Raw genomic sequence first — 17717 nt, forward strand, 5'->3', positions numbered from 1 at the left:
TGTATACTTCATTTCACAGAAAATAACATTAAATACCAGGAGGAATTTGCAAACGCAGTCTCAAAGAAAATCTAGTCTAATCAGTTAATAAGGCCAATAAATTAATGTGCCATTTAAAACCATAATCTTTCATTTTATCTCCTTCGGCTCTGCCCTTGCAGCTTTTCTTGCACATTACAGAGGGGGAGGCAGGAATGTATTTCACCACCCTGAAAGACATTTTCATATTTGAAACCTATAGCAGCTTTGAGTCTTGGCTCCAGATTCTTTGATTTTCTGAGGCCTGTTCTATTTAACCTATAGCACTGTAATGGCAGCCAGAAAGGCCACCCTTCCTGAGGGAGAAGCAGACCCCAGAATCAAACTAATCTTCCCTTTGCCATCGCCTGAAACAAAATCTTCTACGTGCCCCTGAGTGTGTTATCATTTTGTTCAGAGGACAAACATTTGTACATTTTTCATTTTGAAAGAGGGAGTCCACTTCCCTAAAACAAAGTTGGTAAACATTCTGTAAGGTCGTATCTATGCATCGGTAGGAGAGGGTGGCAGGAAGATAAAAAAAGAACAAACAAATTCAGGAAAGTACCATCTTCTCTCCAGTGGCCAAACTCATACCAGCCCTTCATTTTCTTCCTATAGAGAGGCCAACAATGGACTCAGATATTTCCTATCGATTTAATTCTTTGAAGAGTTCAGAGGGAAACACTTTTCTATTTGTGGTACTTAGATTTTAAAGGACATCAGTGCAGCATCCATAAAAAAAAATGGTGGGGAATGCTAGGATGAGAAAACTAGTGAAAAAAATTATATTGTCTTCTAGACTTTATCTGGTTAAAAGGGGTCCCAAGACCAAAGGTTACATCAGCTCTATCTAGGTGACATTAGACTGACATGCTGAAATGTCACCATGGAAAATTAATCAGTTCCAGCATACAGATTTCCAGACATTTCATTCAGGAGTGGGAGGGAGAAGATAAATTTAGTCTCACCTGTGGGTCTATAAAAGTGATTTTTAAAAAAGGAAAGAGAATTTAGGGCATCACGTAAACGGTGAAGGAGTGAATCCTAGAACAAAGACTAACTTCAGGAAATTGCTGTTAACTTTGCACTGCTCTGTGAGAGGTTTCTTTTTTCCCTGTCCCTGTGACATGGCCCGATAGTATTTGGCTAGTACATTTGATTGCTAGACTGGGGATTCGCAAATCCCTCCTAGGAACATCTCCTTATGCCCGTCTAATGGGCATGAGGTTTGTCATTATGTCCCCTCACCATCACCTTCCCTCCTGAGGTGGTCAATTGTACCTTGTTAAAAATGCATTTAACTGCCTGGTAAGAGATTTTCATGTTGGAAAATAGGATAGCTGCGGGTCTTTGCTCTGGCTCTGTTGATATTTTGTCTTTGCCTGCCAGCTGCTTTCCATCCCTCTATTTCTTTATTAGTTTCAAGCCTTCATTTAAATCTGATTTCCTCCCCTTTCCATGGTTTAAGTACATGGACAGAAACAACGAACATCAGGAAGAGAAGTAGAAAAATATGGGTATGACTTGCAGAAACTACAGATGAGGGTCTTTAGCATCTAGCCCAATTTTGAAATTGCTTTGAAGAAGGGAGTGCCTTGACTCTTGCGCACCGGCCATTTTCACAGCAGTTCCCTTGCACGCAAGTGTGTGCTCATATGGGATGCAGGGTTGGGCGTGAAGAGAGTGCTAGTAATTACAGTGCAGCAGAATGTGCAGAGCAACACTGTAACCTTCAAAGTTTTAAAGCCATTTGTGCTTAAATCTATATTCTCAGTGGTAGAAATAACCATTTCCAGCAGACTATACTCTTTATGAAATCAGGAGCAATATCTATCTTTTCTCACTACCGTATCCTCAAATAACACTGTCTGACCCATATTAGGAACCTATAAATAAATAATGAATTAATGAATGTGGGCTCTTATGGTACCCCAATACTCTCTATTAACATTAAGTATTCAATTGTAATTATTTGTTTACCTATTAGTTTTTCATATTAAACTGTGGGCCCCTAGAAGGAAGGGGCTGTGTTTCATTCACCTCTGTGGTTTCCAAGCCCAGGAAAGTTCCAAGCACGTAGTAGGAGTTCAAAAAGGATTTGACAAGTGATGAATCTGTGAATGGGTAAATAAATGAATGGGTCAATGCCCCATTCAAGTATGTGGATCCTTTACTTGGGTGTTTGAATACACTGCTCCAATTCTGGGGGTCTTGCTCTTTCCCAGGTCCTCCAGGTCCCCCAGAGGCTGTGACAATAGACGAAATCACAGATACCACTGCTCAGCTCTCCTGGAGACCGGGGCCTGACAACCACAGCCCCATCACCATGTATGTCATTCAAGCCAGGACTCCGTTCTCCGTGGGCTGGCAAGCAGTCAGTACAGGTACCATATTGGATGCTTGGCTCAGAGACATTGGGAACTCAGCATACTGGACACAGCACTGTGGCAAGGAACGTCTAAGTTCTCATTCAGACACTACTACAAATGATATATTATGGCAGTGTTTCCTAAACCTCGGCCAACTGTACTATCATTAATATTTTTCTTTATATCAAATCACAGTTGGGTTTTTTTAAACTCATCCTAAGCAATAGGATCTGTGAAATGGTATGTCCAGGCCAGATTTGGTGGCTCACGCCTGCAATCCCAGCACTGTGGGAGGTAGAGTTGGATGGATCGCGTGAGCCCAGGAGTTCCAGACCAGCCTGGGCAACATGGCAAAACCCCCTCTCTACAAAATATACAAAAATTAGCCTGGCATGGTGGTGCGTGCCTGCAGTCCTAGCAACTCAGGAGGCTGAGGTGGGAGGATTGCTTGAGCCCAGGAGGTAGAGGTTGCAGTAAGCCAAGATCACACCACTGAACTCCAGCCTGGGTGACAGTGAGACTCCATCTCAAAAAAAAAAAAAAAAAAAAAAAAAAAAGTCTGTTTTGGTGGTTGTATATGTATTTTCCGTAACACACATTAAAAATATATTAGTTATAAAAATAAAATGCATCAATCTGTATTACCTAAAATCATCTGTGTAGCACTGTGGTTCACTTTGGAAAGCAGTGGATTCTGCTTGACTATAGTCACTTAATAATCACAGACTTCGTAAAGTTTACACAGTGCTCTCAAAAAGCAATAACAGAGGATTATAGGGAGCCTCTTCACTTGCTGCTGTGTTTTTAGAGACAGGGTCTCACTCTCTCACCCAGGCTGGAGTGTAGTGGTACAATCACAGCACACTGCAGCCTCGAACTCCTGGGCTCAAGCAATCTTCCTCAGCCTGTTGAGTAGCTGAGACCACAGGCACAGGCCCCCACACCCAGCTAATTCTCTAAAATTTTTTGTAGAGACAGGTCTTGCTATGTTGCTTAGGCTGGTCTCAAACTCCTGCACTCAAGCAATTCTGCATCAGCCTCCCAAATTGCTGGGATTTCAGGCGTGAGCCACTGTGTCCAGCCCCATTTTTTTAGATGGATAAATTTGGGGATAAAAAGACATGAGATTTCTTTTTAACCAATTTTACAAATTCTTAAAAAAAAAAAAAACATTGTTAGCAGCAACACTTCCATCCTGTTTCCCTTTATTACATGTATACAGCACTTCCTATTTTTTAAAAGTTTCACAGTTATTTCTCTTTGCATATAAAAGAATTCTTATACTGTCCCCACTCTGTCAATACCTCCAAATTGACTCATTTTCTTATTTAGATTTCATTTAAGGATAAATTGGATGAACAAGTAGTTATTACAAACAAGATACACACTCCTCTAGACAGCAAAAGTAGGCTATATGGCCTTGATGTTTTGAAGGAGAATATGCCCAGTGTTGAGCAATTCATATAAATCTTGTTGATTTTAACCCATTTGTTTTTTTCATTTTAGTTTACCAATCCTTAGAAATGGGTTTCTGTGTTTCCTCCTGTAATCACTGAGTCACAGGTGTGCTTGAAGAAGGAAACATGAGAAAAATATAGAAGTTAGGAGATGAATTCTAGACCTGACTGCTAATCAGCTGATCTCTATACATCTTCATTTTCCTCTTCTGTTAAATGGGCACAATAAGAATTGTTTAAGAATGAATATAGGCCAGGCGCAGTGGCTCACAACTGTAATCCCAGCACTTTGATAGGCCAAGGCGGGTGGATCGCTTGAGCCCAGGAGTTTGAGAGCAGTCTGGGAAACGTAGCGAAATCCCGTCTCTACTAAAATTACAAAAAAAAAAATAGACAGGCATAGTGGCATGCACCTGTAGTCCCTGCTACTCAGGGGGCTGAGGCACAAGAATTGCATGAGCCTGGGAGGTGGAGGTTGCAGTGAGCCGAGATTGTGCCACTGCACTCTACCCTGGGCATCAGAGAGAGAGAGAGACCCTGTCTCAAAAAAAAAGAAAGAAAGAAAGAAAGAAAAGAAAAGAAAAAAAGAATATAATACTTTTACCTTTCTCAGAGGATAGTTGAAATAGTGTGTCTGGCACTATACAATAAATGCTGAAACACATGTGAAGGGGTGATAGTAATGATTGAGTCAGGTAGTTTGGGGTCTTGTGGACTGTGTGTCTTTTATGATGTCATCTGCTGGTATCTGATTAGAGTGTGTTAGTTTAACATACAGAGATAGTTCTGAGGTTACCTCACTGAAACAACTGTTGATGCATCTAATATCAGAACACCTACACTGCCCTGAATACAATAATGATGAGGATGGATGGATGTTCCTATCTTCCTAACGTAATCTCTGCATTGGTTTTCTGAGAACCTATGAAACAGCCCCCACCTTTTGTTGTCTTTCAGTCCCAGAACTCATTGATGGGAAGACATTCACAGCGACCGTGGTGGGTTTGAACCCTTGGGTCGAATATGAATTCCGCACAGTTGCAGCCAATGTGATTGGGATTGGGGAGCCCAGCCGCCCCTCAGAGAAACGGAGAACAGAAGAAGCTCGTGAGTAGCACCCGAGATTCAGATCATCTGTTCTGCCAGCTGCTGTTCCTTAGGAAAAGCCTTTGAATTCTTGCTGCTCTTCAGCACTCATGCGGCTCTGTGTTAGCACACCCTTCCCTTTAAATGATTATAATGATAGAAATCAGGCCAGGAGAAGCCCAGCTGAACACGCAACGGGTTTCAATCCATCAAGAGTTAAGTTTTCCTCATTAGGTCCACTTGTACAGCAAGAGACACACTGTGCTTAGTCCTCTCAAAAGCCAGCCCTTTCTTCATTGGTTCATTTGTCACCAAGATTCTAACAGAATTTCAAAAAAAAAATCCCACATTTCAAATAAAATTATCTCACATAAGTAACTAATGGCAAAGAATGATTTGTGACTGCTCTGGACACAGCCACCATGGGGTAATCCTGTTTAGAATAGAAATAAAAAATAAAGTAATTTCTTCAGAAATGTTCACTTAGATTATCTTTCTTAGGGTATAAACCATTCCCAGAAATGAAGATTCAGAACATCGTGCTCATTCGAACAAGACCAGCCAGCAATTCATTATGGCCCTCTGCATATGCAGCTTGAATGAGCACGGGGAGAGAAGGACAAGTTCATCAGGGTCAGCCGTACTTTTACGTAGCTGATGTAAAGCAAGAGACCTACATGTGCCGTCTTTTATAGAGTTCGCGGCTGTAGAGAGGCCAGTGTGTTGAAGGAATAATAAGGTCCCTACACAAATAGGAGTTCTGACCCTACTCTCAGAAAAGCAAAAACTCATCTAGATCTATCTGATTGGCTTTAACCAAGGAGACATACCCAGTCACCAGCCACATACCCCAGTGAGACCGTTTTAAATGTGGCCGGGAGCCTTTCAGTTACATGATGACAATATAGCTAGTCCCCTCTTTCTTTTCCCCTTCCAAAACCATAATTGAATTAATTCCCCTCAGCAATCCTGAGGTCGAAGCTCGCATAATTTCCTCTCTTTTATAGAGAAAACTGGGGATCAAAGAGGTTAAGCACAGTGAGCCGGGGGTCAACTTCTGTCTGCCACTTCCTTCAACACTCAGATCAAAACTCTTCCTCCCAGAAGCCATTCGCCCACCCCAGCTCTGAGCAGGGCGCTACTCCGGAATGCCCCCCGCTTCTCCATGCTGACTGTTCCTTACTCTGATTGTCGACCTTGCTCTAACTGGTGCAGGTGCTCTTCCACTCCAACCAGCATGTAAGCTCTGCCTGGGCAGAGCTTGTCCTCTTCCCTTTGTGTATCTCCACGTGGCTCATAAACGCATAACCAAACATTAGGACCAGACTTCAGTCCTTTCCTCCCTTTGGGAACCCCTCAGCCTCTAGGGATGGAGCTGAACAATTGGTCAGACGTGTCAGATAACACGTGTGCCTTGTTGAATGGGAAACAGGTAATTAATAGCAGTCTCCTTGGTACATTTCACTTCCTCCAGCGGACGCCGTGGGCCCCTTGACAATGCTGTCGCTGATCTCCAAAGACAAAGGGGTGTGCCTCAGAGTACTCATTGAAAGTGAGTCACCTCTGCCAGGCAACCTTCCTGACCCTCATTCGCCTTTGCCGCCTGACATAACTTGTTTTTTGTCTCCTTGTGCAGTCCCCGAAGTCACACCAGCGAATGTCAGTGGTGGCGGAGGCAGCAAATCTGAACTGGTTATAACCTGGGAGGTAAATGAATCACAGAATAAAAGGAACATACACGCATCGAAGCTATTTTATTATTTTCCTCCATGTTAGACATAGCTGGGAAGTTTCCTCCTCTGTTTTTAACAGTGAAAATTCATTTGGGTTCAGACACTCCCTCTCACGTAGCTAATGGCTAGCAGGAAGGACGGCACTTGCCCATCCATTGTTGAGGCAAGTTTTAATTCAATCTATCACAGTAAAAACAATTATGAAGGGAAGACAACACACGTTACAAAAAAATATATAGAAGGCTGTTTCAGAGAAAACTAGTTTTTCTTTTCTTCCTGAATTGCTGCATGGCCAATTGATTTAAAACGTCTGCCAGCCATAGATTCAGTGCACCAGCACAATTTCCTGGCAATTGGCTTGGCTTCTAGAAGGGGCCCTCTTTTAGGAGGTATTTTTTAAAACAACCTGGAGGAAAGTTAGTCACCAATTTATTAAAAATTGGCTTTGAGAGAAGAGGTGGGAGCTTTAGAAAGGGTTCTTCATGTTTTTGAAAGATTCTAAACAGCCCCAGAAATTAAAATCTCTCATTTACCCAAAGCACAGCAGTGAAAGAAATCACTCATCCCTCCAGCTGAACTCTTCCCTCTGAGAGGGAGGATCTTCAGCCAAGATGGTTTTTCTTCCTTCAGTGAGATCTTTCGTCTATTTGGCAATGGAAGAAGATTAGTATTAGAGGATACGTGTTGGAAATGTGGTTTTTCAGGAGACCGATGTCCAGTGTTTTTTTTTTTACAATCATTTCCAACCATTTCAGAGCTGGGTCTGCCCCATCAAAGAGCAAGCTCTGGACTGCAGATCCTCATTACGTTTTCAACCCTGTCCAGTACATTATAACTGTTTAAGATAGACTGACTGCAAGCCCTAAATTTAAAAGACTGTTAACAAAACGCCAAATAAGATGGGTGGAGAAGGATGTAGACAAGAATGTTACAAGGGAAACAAAAACGATTTTTGCATTTGAGTGAAACTACTGTGATTTCTGAAGACCACCTCCCTTCTTTCCCAGACGGTCCCTGAGGAATTACAGAATGGTCGAGGCTTTGGTTATGTGGTGGCCTTCCGGCCCTATGGTAAAATGATCTGGATGCTGACAGTGCTGGCCTCAGCTGACGCCTCTAGATACGTGTTCAGGAATGAGAGCGTGCACCCCTTCTCTCCCTTTGAGGTTAAAGTAGGTGTCTTCAACAACAAAGGAGAAGGCCCTTTCAGTCCCACCACAGTGGTGTATTCTGCGGAAGAAGGTATAGTGTATGCTGCCTAGATCATTGACTGTTAATATTTCTTCAATTCTAAAATGTGGATTGTAGCATGTACAATCGATTTCGCATGGTACATGTATCTTGAAGGCATACCTGATTTGAGAAGAGGATAACGTAAACAATTTGGTTCACTGTCCACCATGAATCTCTTGAAAAGATAGCGACTGCTCTGTATATGAAAACACTTGGCTGTCCATTATTGATTCCATTGCTAAGGACCAGAATTGCAAATACCATATAAGATCTTCATATCTATCTATATGTTATCATTACTTTCAAAAGAATTTTATTTTTGCCTTTAAGTGAATATCAAAATATAATTTGCATTTTCTTACCACTTGTATTTTCATAAAGCATATGGTACTTGTGGCTCACGCCTGTAATTCCAACACTTTTGGGAGGCCAAGGCAGGTGGATCACCTGAGGTTGGGAGTTCGGGACCAGCCTGACCAATATGGAGAAAACCCATCTCTACTAAAAATATAAAATTAGCCAGTTGTAGTGGCACATCCCTGTAATCCCAGCTACTCAGGAGGCTGAGACAGGAGAATCACTTGAACCCAGGAGGCGGAGGTTGCGGTGAGCCGAGATCGCACCATTGCACTCCAGCCTGGGCAACAAGAGCAAAACTCCATCTCAAAAAAAAAAAAACTCACTTATTAAAGAAAAGAGTAAGTCATGAAGCAGTGTGATTGCGCTCACTGTCATCCACACCATCATTATGTTTAACATTTCTCACACATTATTATCACCTCCATGCTATCCCTGCGCTCGGGATGCCTCTCACACAGTCTTCGTTACCTTTGGAGTTCGTCTATGTTGTTTTAAAGATGATGCTCAGAATGGGACCATGTTAAAACATCTGAAAGGTGAATCATTGATTTAGAGTCAGTGAAGATGCAATAACTTATTCCTAATCAGAGAGATCATCCCCTTAGATTCAGTAGCCCTCCATGATCTAGCTGCTGCCTCTCAGTCTGCCTCAGCTGCTGATGCCTTTCCCTGCATATTTCACGTTCCAACCATTGCCAAAGGATTTACAATTATTCAAACAAGCTTCAGCCCTTTTCATAGCCTTCAACTTCTCTTAGATAACAGTTCATGTCTCTGGATTATGAAAATGAGAGGAAAAGGGGAAAAGGACAGTCAGCTGACTTGACTAAGATTCAAGAGAGCTGGATGACACTTCAGGTTCATACTGCAATCTGTATGATCTTGGATAAGTCAGGTATACTCTGTGGGCCTCAGCATCTTTGGCTGCAAAGGAGAGGCTAGACTGACTGTTTCCCAAATTTCAGTTATTTTTGCCAGATTTCTGCCATAGCTGTGTACCATTTGTATATGTTCACATTTTTCTTTCAATAGTCTTCCTTAAAAAAAATTTAGTGGCCAAGCACAGTGGCTCATGCCTGTAATCCCAGCACTTTGGGAGGGGGATGTGGGAGGATAGCGTGAGCCTAGGAGTTTGAGACCAACCTGGGCAACATAGCAAGATCCAAGTCTTTACAAAAAAAAATTAGCCAGGCGTGTTGGCACATGTGTGTGTGGTCCCAGCTACTTGGGAGGCTGAGGTGGGAGGATGGCTTGAGCATAGGAGGTCAGGCTGCAGTGAGCCATGATTGTGCCACTACATTCCAGCCTAGGTGACAGAGTGAGACCCTATTTCAAAAAAGAAAAAGAGAAGCAGTTTAGCCATGTCGTAAGCAATAACATTTGTGAGATGCTAATTAAGAAGGATCTGTGTTAAGGGAATTGCTGGCTATGAAAACTTGGTGCTTAAACTTAAGTGGTTCTTCTCTTCTACCCACACCTAAATTCAGAACCCAAACACTGGACAAATATCCACTACCACCAACTCCAGCTATTAATCACTGCGCCTCTGCAAAATGAGGGTTTGGCTTACAATCATTAAGGACGATTCTGTAACCATGAATTATTTTACCTTATAATGCTAGTATCTACAGTCCTGTCCTAATATAGCTGATAGAGTAATAACTATCTCCATATTCATCTACAGAACCCACCAAACCACCAGCCAGTATCTTTGCCAGAAGTCTTTCTGCCACAGATATTGAAGTTTTCTGGGCCTCCCCACTGGAGAAGAATAGAGGACGAATACAAGGTTATGAGGTAAGCAAGACATATGTGCCTTGGGTCTGAAAGAGAGTCTATGCCCCTTGATAAGTCCTCCAAGTCACATTCTTATAGGAAAAGACCCACATTCCCACTTAGAGGCATTGGTTTTAGGCCTGGCTTCCAGCTGAACATTAATGGAAGCATTGAATACTCAGCTGTGAGACTACCCTTTTTCTATGTTATATTCTAGAGGTATTTTTCAAATTATATGCAAATCTAAGCATTTATGGGATGGTTGGCAAAATGAGCTTTGACTTCTGATATGCCCAGGATCACTTTGACTCAAAACAAACGTGGGAAAAAAGAAAATAATGAACGACGGTTGTGTCAATGTACCGTCTCACTAGGAAGCTAAGGACAAAAAAGGGACCCTTCTTACTTTGGATAATTTCTCAGGATATACAGAGTCCTTTGTCCTGATAGCTCTGCTCATGATGTAGTATAGAAAACTAACTCCATCATAAGAATCTGCATACAAAATTACCTGATGACATTGCAAATATCCCCATTGGGTATGGTTTCCAAGGTCTTTCTGTTTATTTTCTTAGGTTAAATATTGGAGACATGAAGACAAAGAAGAAAATGCTAGAAAAATACGAACAGTTGGAAATCAGACGTCAACAAAAATCACGAACTTAAAAGGCAGTGTGCTGTATCACTTAGCTGTCAAGGCATATAATTCTGCTGGGACAGGCCCCTCTAGTGCAACAGTCAATGTGACAACCCGAAAGCCACGTAAGAACAGACTTGCTCAGAAATATTTTGGGGATTCATCACACATATCCCAAGTTTATTCCTTATCCCCACCTCCCAATGATCATTTGCATACTAATTAGTAGCATGTGGATTCAAATTTCCCTCAGCATTTTAACTGAACCTTTCTGTATACCATGCAAAATTCATTGCTGTGGAGGACAGAAAGATAAATGTTTTTCTCCTCACTGGGAAGGGCTACTTCTTTTAGCTATAAATGTTAGGCAACCAACTGAATCTTTTTCCATTTGCAATGCTGTATCTCATCAGATTTTAGTGACCTTGAAGACACATATTAGTGCAATAGCCCATTAAATTGCCTCCACTCTCGAATTCTAGTAAGGAGATATTCCTCAGAATCCATTGAGACTTAATAATCTGTGACTTCGTATATCTTAATTTTTTTATAGCACCAAGTCAACCCCCCGGAAACATCATATGGAATTCATCAGACTCCAAAATTATCCTGAATTGGGATCAAGTGAAGGCCCTGGATAATGAGTCGGAAGTAAAAGGATACAAAGTAGGTAATTTCTTTTTTGCAAAGGCACCTAATCGTGCTGTGAGTGGGGGCAGTCTCCTCCATGAATTATACAGTTGTCTGCATTGTCAGTTTCCCTGGTGATGCTCTCCTACCCTCTAGGAATCGCTGCCTCCAACACGGTTTGATCTGAGTTGTATAAATAGTCTATGGCAATTGGTCAGGATTTAGACAATCACCTTAACTTTAGTCTCAGGCAGCATCAATCAGAAATGGATAAAGACCCTGTGTTTGGGTCTCCAAAAATACCCTGAAGAACCACTTTTTAAACATTCCTACTGTCAGCTTCGTTTTGCTCCTGTCTCGGTTTATATATATTTTTTAGTCAACTTAGTAGCCTCCTGATATTACCAATGATTAATCATTTTTGTTCATATGTTTCTATAGTCAAGAGTTATATAAAGAAAAAGAGAAAAGAGAGAAAAAGCAGGAAAATTGGAGAAAATGTTTGCCTGACCCCATAAATGTTGGCTTGTCTTTAATGAGAAAATGAAAAGAACATGTCTGTAGCCTTCTTGCAGCAATCAAAAAGGGTTATAAATATCTTGCAACGTTTCCAGCTACCTATTTGCTACCTAACAAACCAACCTGAAGCTAGGGGCTAAAACAGCAACAGTGTATCATTTTTTATGACTTTGCAATGTGGATAGGGCCAGAATGGACAGATTTTAGGGCTGGAATAACTAAGATGCTTCTTCACACACTTTTGGCTTCTTAGATGGGATAGGTGGGAAAGCTGAGGCTGGCCAGTGATCATGCTCTCTATGAGGCCTTTCCCCACGGATAACTTGGGCTTCCTCACAGTATGGTGACCTCAGAGTAGTCGGATTTCTTACATAGTTGTCAGCTTCAAGAGGAAGAAAGCAGAAGCTGCCAGCCCTTTTAAAAGCTAAGGATGGACGTGGGCAGTTCCAAGATGGCCAAATAGGAACAGCTCCAGTCTATAGCTCCCAGCGTGAGCAACGCAGTAGACTGGTGATTTCTACATTTCCAACTGAGGTACTGGGTTCATCTCAATGGGGCTTGTCGGACAGTGGGTGCAGGACAGTGGGGGAAGTGCACCGAGCATAAGCTGAAGCAGGGCGAGGCATCGCCTCACCTGGGAAGCGCAAAGGGTCAAGGAATTCCCTTTCCTAGCCAAGCAAAGCTGTGACAGACAGCACCTGGAAGATCGGGGCACTCCCACCCTAATACTAATACTGTGCTTTTCCAATGGTCTTAGCAAACGGCACACCAGGAGATTATATCCCACGCCTGGCTCAGAGGGTCCCATGCCCACAGAGCCTTGCTCATTGCTAGCACAGCAGTCTGAGATCGAACTGCAAGGTGGCAGTGAGGCTGGGGGAGGGGGCGCCTGCCATTGCTGAGGCTTGAGTAGGTAAATAGCGGCCTGGAAGCTCAAACTGGGTGGAGCCCACTGCAGCTCAAGGAGGCCTGCCTGCCTCCTTGCCCTCTGGGGGCAGGGCATAGCCGAACAAAAGGCAGCAGAAACCTCTGCAGACTTAAATGTCCCTGTCTGACAGCTTTGAAGAGAATAGTGTTTCCCCCAGCACGGAGTTTGAGATCTGAGAATGGACAGACTGCCTCCTCAAGTGGTTCCCTGACCCCTGAGTAGCCTAACTGGGAGGTACCCCCCAGTAGGGGCAGACTGACACCTCACACAGCCAGGTACCCCTCTGAGACAAAAATTCCAGAGGAATGATCAGGCAGCAACATTTGCTGTTCAGCAATATTTGCTGTTTTGCAGCCTCCGCTGCTGATACCCAGGCAAACAGGGTCTGGAGTGGACCTCCAGCAAACTCCAGCAGACCTGCAGCTGAGGGTCCTGACTGTTAGGAGGAACACTAACAAACAGAAAGGACATCCACACCAAAACCCCATCTGTACGTCACCATCGTCAAAGACCAAAGGTAGATAAAACCACAAATATGGGGAAAAAATAGAGCAGAAAAACTGAAAATTCTAAAAATCAGAGCACCTCTCCTCCTCCAAAGGAACGCACCTCCTCACCAGCAATGGAACAAAGCTGGATGGAGAATGACTTTGATGATTTGAGAGAAGAAGGCTTCAGATGACCAAACTTCTCCGAGCTAAAAGAGGAAGTTCGAACCCATCCCAAAGAAGTTGAAAACCTTGGAAAAAGTTAGACGAATGGCTAACTAGACTAACCAATGTAGAGAAGTCCTTAAATGACCTGATGGAGCTGAAAACCATGGCACGAGAACTACATGACGAAGGCACAAGCTTCAGTAGCCAATTCGATCAGCTGGAAGAAAGGGTACCAGTGATGGAAGATGAAATGAATGAAATGAAGTGAGAAGAGAAGTTTAGAGAAAAAAGAATGAAAAGAAACGAACAAAGCCTCCAAGAAAAAAGGGACTATGTGAAAAGACCAAATCTACGTCTGATGGGTGTACCTGAAAGTGACGGGGAGAATGGAACCAAGTTGGAAAACACTCTGCAGGATATTATCCGGGAGAACTTCCCCAGCCTAGCAAGGCAGGCCAACATTCAGATTCAGGAAATACAGAGAATGCCACAAAGATAGTCCTCGAGAAGAGCAACTCCAAGACACATAATTGTCAGATTCACCAAAGTTGAAATGAAGGAAAAAATGTTAAGGGCAGCCAGAGAGAAAGGTCGGGTTACCCACAAAGGGAAGCCCATCAGACTAACAGCGGATCTCTCGGCAGAAACCCTGCAAGCCAGAAGAGAGTGGGGGCCAATATTCAACATTCTTAAAGAAAAGAATTTTCAATCCAGAACTTCATATCCAGCCAAACTAAGCTTCATAAGTGAAGGAGAAATAAAATCCTTTACAGACAAGCAAATGCTGAGAGATTTTGTCACCACCAGGCCTGCCCTAAAAGTGCTCCTGAAGGAAGCACTAAACATGGAAAGGAACAGCCGGTACCAGCCTCTGCAAAAACATGCCAAATTGTAAAGACCATTGATGCTAGGAAGAAACTGCATCAACTACCGAGCAAAATAACCAACTAACATCATAATGACAGGATCAAATTCACACATAACAATATTAACCTTAAATGTAAATGGGCTAAATGCTCCAATTAAAAGACACAGATGGCAAATTGGATAGAGTCAAGACCCATCAGTGTGCTGTATTCAGGAAACCTGTCTCATGTGCAGGGATACACATAGGCTCAAAATAAAGGGATGGAGGAAGATCTACCAAGCAAATGGAAAACAAAAAAAGGCAGGGGTTGCAATCCTAGTCTCTGATAAAACAGACTTTAAACCAACAAAGATCAAAAGAGACAAAGAAGGCCATTACATAATGGTAAAGGGATCAATTCAACAAGAAGAGCTAACTATCCTAAAAATATATGCACCCAATACAGGAGCACCCAGATTCATAAAGCAAGTTCTTAGAGACCTTCAAAGAGACTTAGACTCCCACACAATAATAATGGGAGACTTTAACACCCCACTGTCAACATCAGACAGATCAACGAGACAGAAAGTTAACAAGGATATCCAGGAATTGAACTCAGCTCTGCACCAAGCAGACCTAATAGACATCTACAGAACTCTCCACCCCAAATCAACAGAATATACATTCTTCTCACCACCACATCGCACTTATTCCATAATTGACCTCATAGGTGGAAGTAAAGCACTCCTCAGCAAATGTAAAAGAATAGAAATTACAACAAACTGTCTCTCAGACCACAGTGCAATCAAACTAGAACTCAGAATTAAGAAACTCACTCAAAACCGCTCAACTACATGGAAACTGAACAACCTGCTCCTGAATGACTACTGGGTACATAACGAAATGAAGGCAGAAATAAAGATGTTCTTTGAAACCAACGAGAACAAAGACACAACATACCAGAATCTCTGGGACACATTCAAAGCAGTGTGTAGAGGGAAATTTATAGCACTAAATGCCCACAACAGAAAGCAGGAAAGATCTAAAATTGACACCCTAACATCACAATTAAAAGAACTAGAGAAGCAAGAGCAAACACATTCAAAAGCTAGCAGAAGGCAAGAAATAACTAAGATCAGAGCAGAACTGAAGGAGATAGAGACACAAAAAACCATTCAAAAAATCAATGAATCCAGGAGCTGGTTTTTTGAAAAGATCAACAAAATGGATAGACTGCTAGCAAGACTAATAAAGAATAAAAGAGAGAAGAATCAAATAGATGCAATAAAAATGATCAAGGGGATATCACCACCCTTGAGAGTGGGTAACAGGGTTAGACCAGATGGTAGGAAAGGACACTTTCTGAGTTCTTCTTAATTTCCAGCTCAGTCACTCCCCCTTCTTTTTAGGAGTGGTACTGGAAGAGCCAGACACCCTACACCTCCTCAACTACACCCCAAGGAAGGTCACTGTAACTGGCTATACATTTTGAATTGCTACATATACATGTGAATGTTTAGAGATACATAATTTAAAGCTACAGGTATCCACAGGTTCCATACTCTCAAATGTGGATCAAAAATATTCAGGAAAAAAAACACACAAAAAAAATACAATGAAAATGACACAGATTTTAAAAACAATACAGTATAACAACTATTTACATACCATTTACATTATATTAGGTATTATGAGTAATCTAAAGTTGATTTAAAGTATACGGAAGGATATGCTTAGGTTATACACAAATTCTATACCATTGTATATCCAGGACTTGAGTATCCACAGATTTTGGTATTTTAGGGAGGTCCTGAAGCCAGTTCTCTGAATTACCAAGGTACCAATGAACAACTCTCTCTCTTTCTCTCTGTGTGTGTGTGTGTGTGTGTGTGTGTGTGTTTGTGTGTGTATGTGTGGTACCTCCCGTGATATCTCACCTCCCATGATAGCTCAGGAAACTCTCCCTAGTGTCACTTTTAGGGTGAGATTAGAGGCTGAATAAAAAGCGGATCTGATTGCAATGGAAGAGTTGACCTTTGCTAGAGAATTTGACCCATTAAATATGGCTATTGTTTATCTCAGACTGACCCTTTCCAAAATTAAGTTTTCCTCCCAAATACTGAACATGTTGGGGTGTGGGTTTATTTTCCCTTCTTCACTAAGTTGTCTGAATTCTTTAGATCTCAGCCTGGGTAGACAGTCTCAACAAGAAGCTGACTTTAGAAAGTTTAAGGCCCCAAATATTTTGTCAACAGAAATCCTTAAGCTACTTTATGGCATTAGAGCTAAAAGGAGAGCATCTGGTTTCAGTATCACAAATTAACCTACCTGCAGGGCCAGGCAGATAACATAAATGAGTTATGCTCAGTCCATTCAGAAACTACTACTAATACGTCTACTAAGCACTGTTCCAATTCATCTTAACTTTATATTTTATTTTGTTTTATTTTGAGACAGAGTCTCCCTCTGTCACGCAAGGTGGAGTGTAGTGGTACAATCTTGGCTCACTGCAACCTCCGCCTCCCGGGTTCAAGCAGTTCTCCTGCCTCAGCCTCCCAAGTAGCTGAGACTACAGGCGCCCACCACCACGACTGGCTAATTTTTGTATTTTTAGTAGAAATGGAGTTTCACCATGTTGGCCAGGCTGGTCTTGAACTCCTGACCTCAGGTGATCCGCCTGCCTCTGCCTCCCAAAGTGCTGGGATTACAGGCGGGAGCCACCATGCCTGGCCTCATCTTAACTGTATAATAACCATGAAGATAGGTACAGTTATTATCCCTAGTTTTACGGATGAAGAGCTGTGGCACAGAGTTTAGTCACTTGCCTTTCACACAGCTGGTATGTTGAAGACCTGGGATCCGAATACAACAGTATGGATCCTGAGTTCTACATTTAGCCACTTGGTGCTTCTGCCTACCAGCCATAAATAAATAGAGTAAGTGATAACAAAGTACTGCAGAGAAAAAGAGGCCAGAGTGAGGGGAATAGAGAAAGCCATGGAGTGGACAGGAGAGATGTATTATTTTATAGAAAGGCCAAGGAAAGCCACTTTTAAGTGGTGAGATTTCAGTTGGGCCTTGGCAGCTCTCTGGGAATGTCCCTAGTACTGCAAAAAAGGAAGTGCAAAGGTCCAGAGGTAGGCATGTGACAACGTAGCAACATTGGAAGTGTTGGGACTATCACCAGCTGCAGAGTTTGTGATTGTTCAGAATGAGACTTCTCAACTCCAGCCAGTTGTTGTCAGACAGGAATATAGATCACTGGCTTAGTCTATTTTATTCTGGATCGCACTTTTGTAGAGTCTTACTCAGGAACAGAATGCCTGAGACTGGGCAATTAATATGAACAGAAGTTTATTGACACCCAGTGCTGGGAGGGAGAGGGAGGAGGAAGGGAGAAGGGAGAGGGATAGAGAGCTGACTCGCCCTTTTACAACATACTAATTCCATCTGTGAGGGTGAGCC

At 42.3% G+C, this 17717-nt stretch overlaps 1 protein-coding gene across 7 annotated transcripts in view; it reads left to right on the forward strand.

Moving 5' to 3' along the window:
* LOC100989577 (contactin-4) overlaps positions 1-17717 on the forward strand; it is a 960081-nt gene that overhangs the window by 934487 nt on the left and 7877 nt on the right. For all 7 annotated transcript variants that reach the window (XM_034955676.3, XM_063602085.1, XM_034955675.3 and 4 more), the window contains 7 exons: positions 2247-2405; positions 4805-4954; positions 6570-6640; positions 7674-7908; positions 9944-10056; positions 10611-10797; positions 11226-11338. In XM_034955676.3, coding sequence (XP_034811567.1) covers positions 2247-2405; positions 4805-4954; positions 6570-6640; positions 7674-7908; positions 9944-10056; positions 10611-10797; positions 11226-11338 — 1028 coding nt within the window. The remainder of the gene's footprint in view (positions 1-2246; positions 2406-4804; positions 4955-6569; positions 6641-7673; positions 7909-9943; positions 10057-10610; positions 10798-11225; positions 11339-17717) is intronic.

Source organism: Pan paniscus, chromosome 2, assembly GCF_029289425.2.
Source record: "Pan paniscus chromosome 2, NHGRI_mPanPan1-v2.0_pri, whole genome shotgun sequence".
NCBI classification, from domain to species: Eukaryota; Metazoa; Chordata; class Mammalia; order Primates; family Hominidae; genus Pan; species Pan paniscus.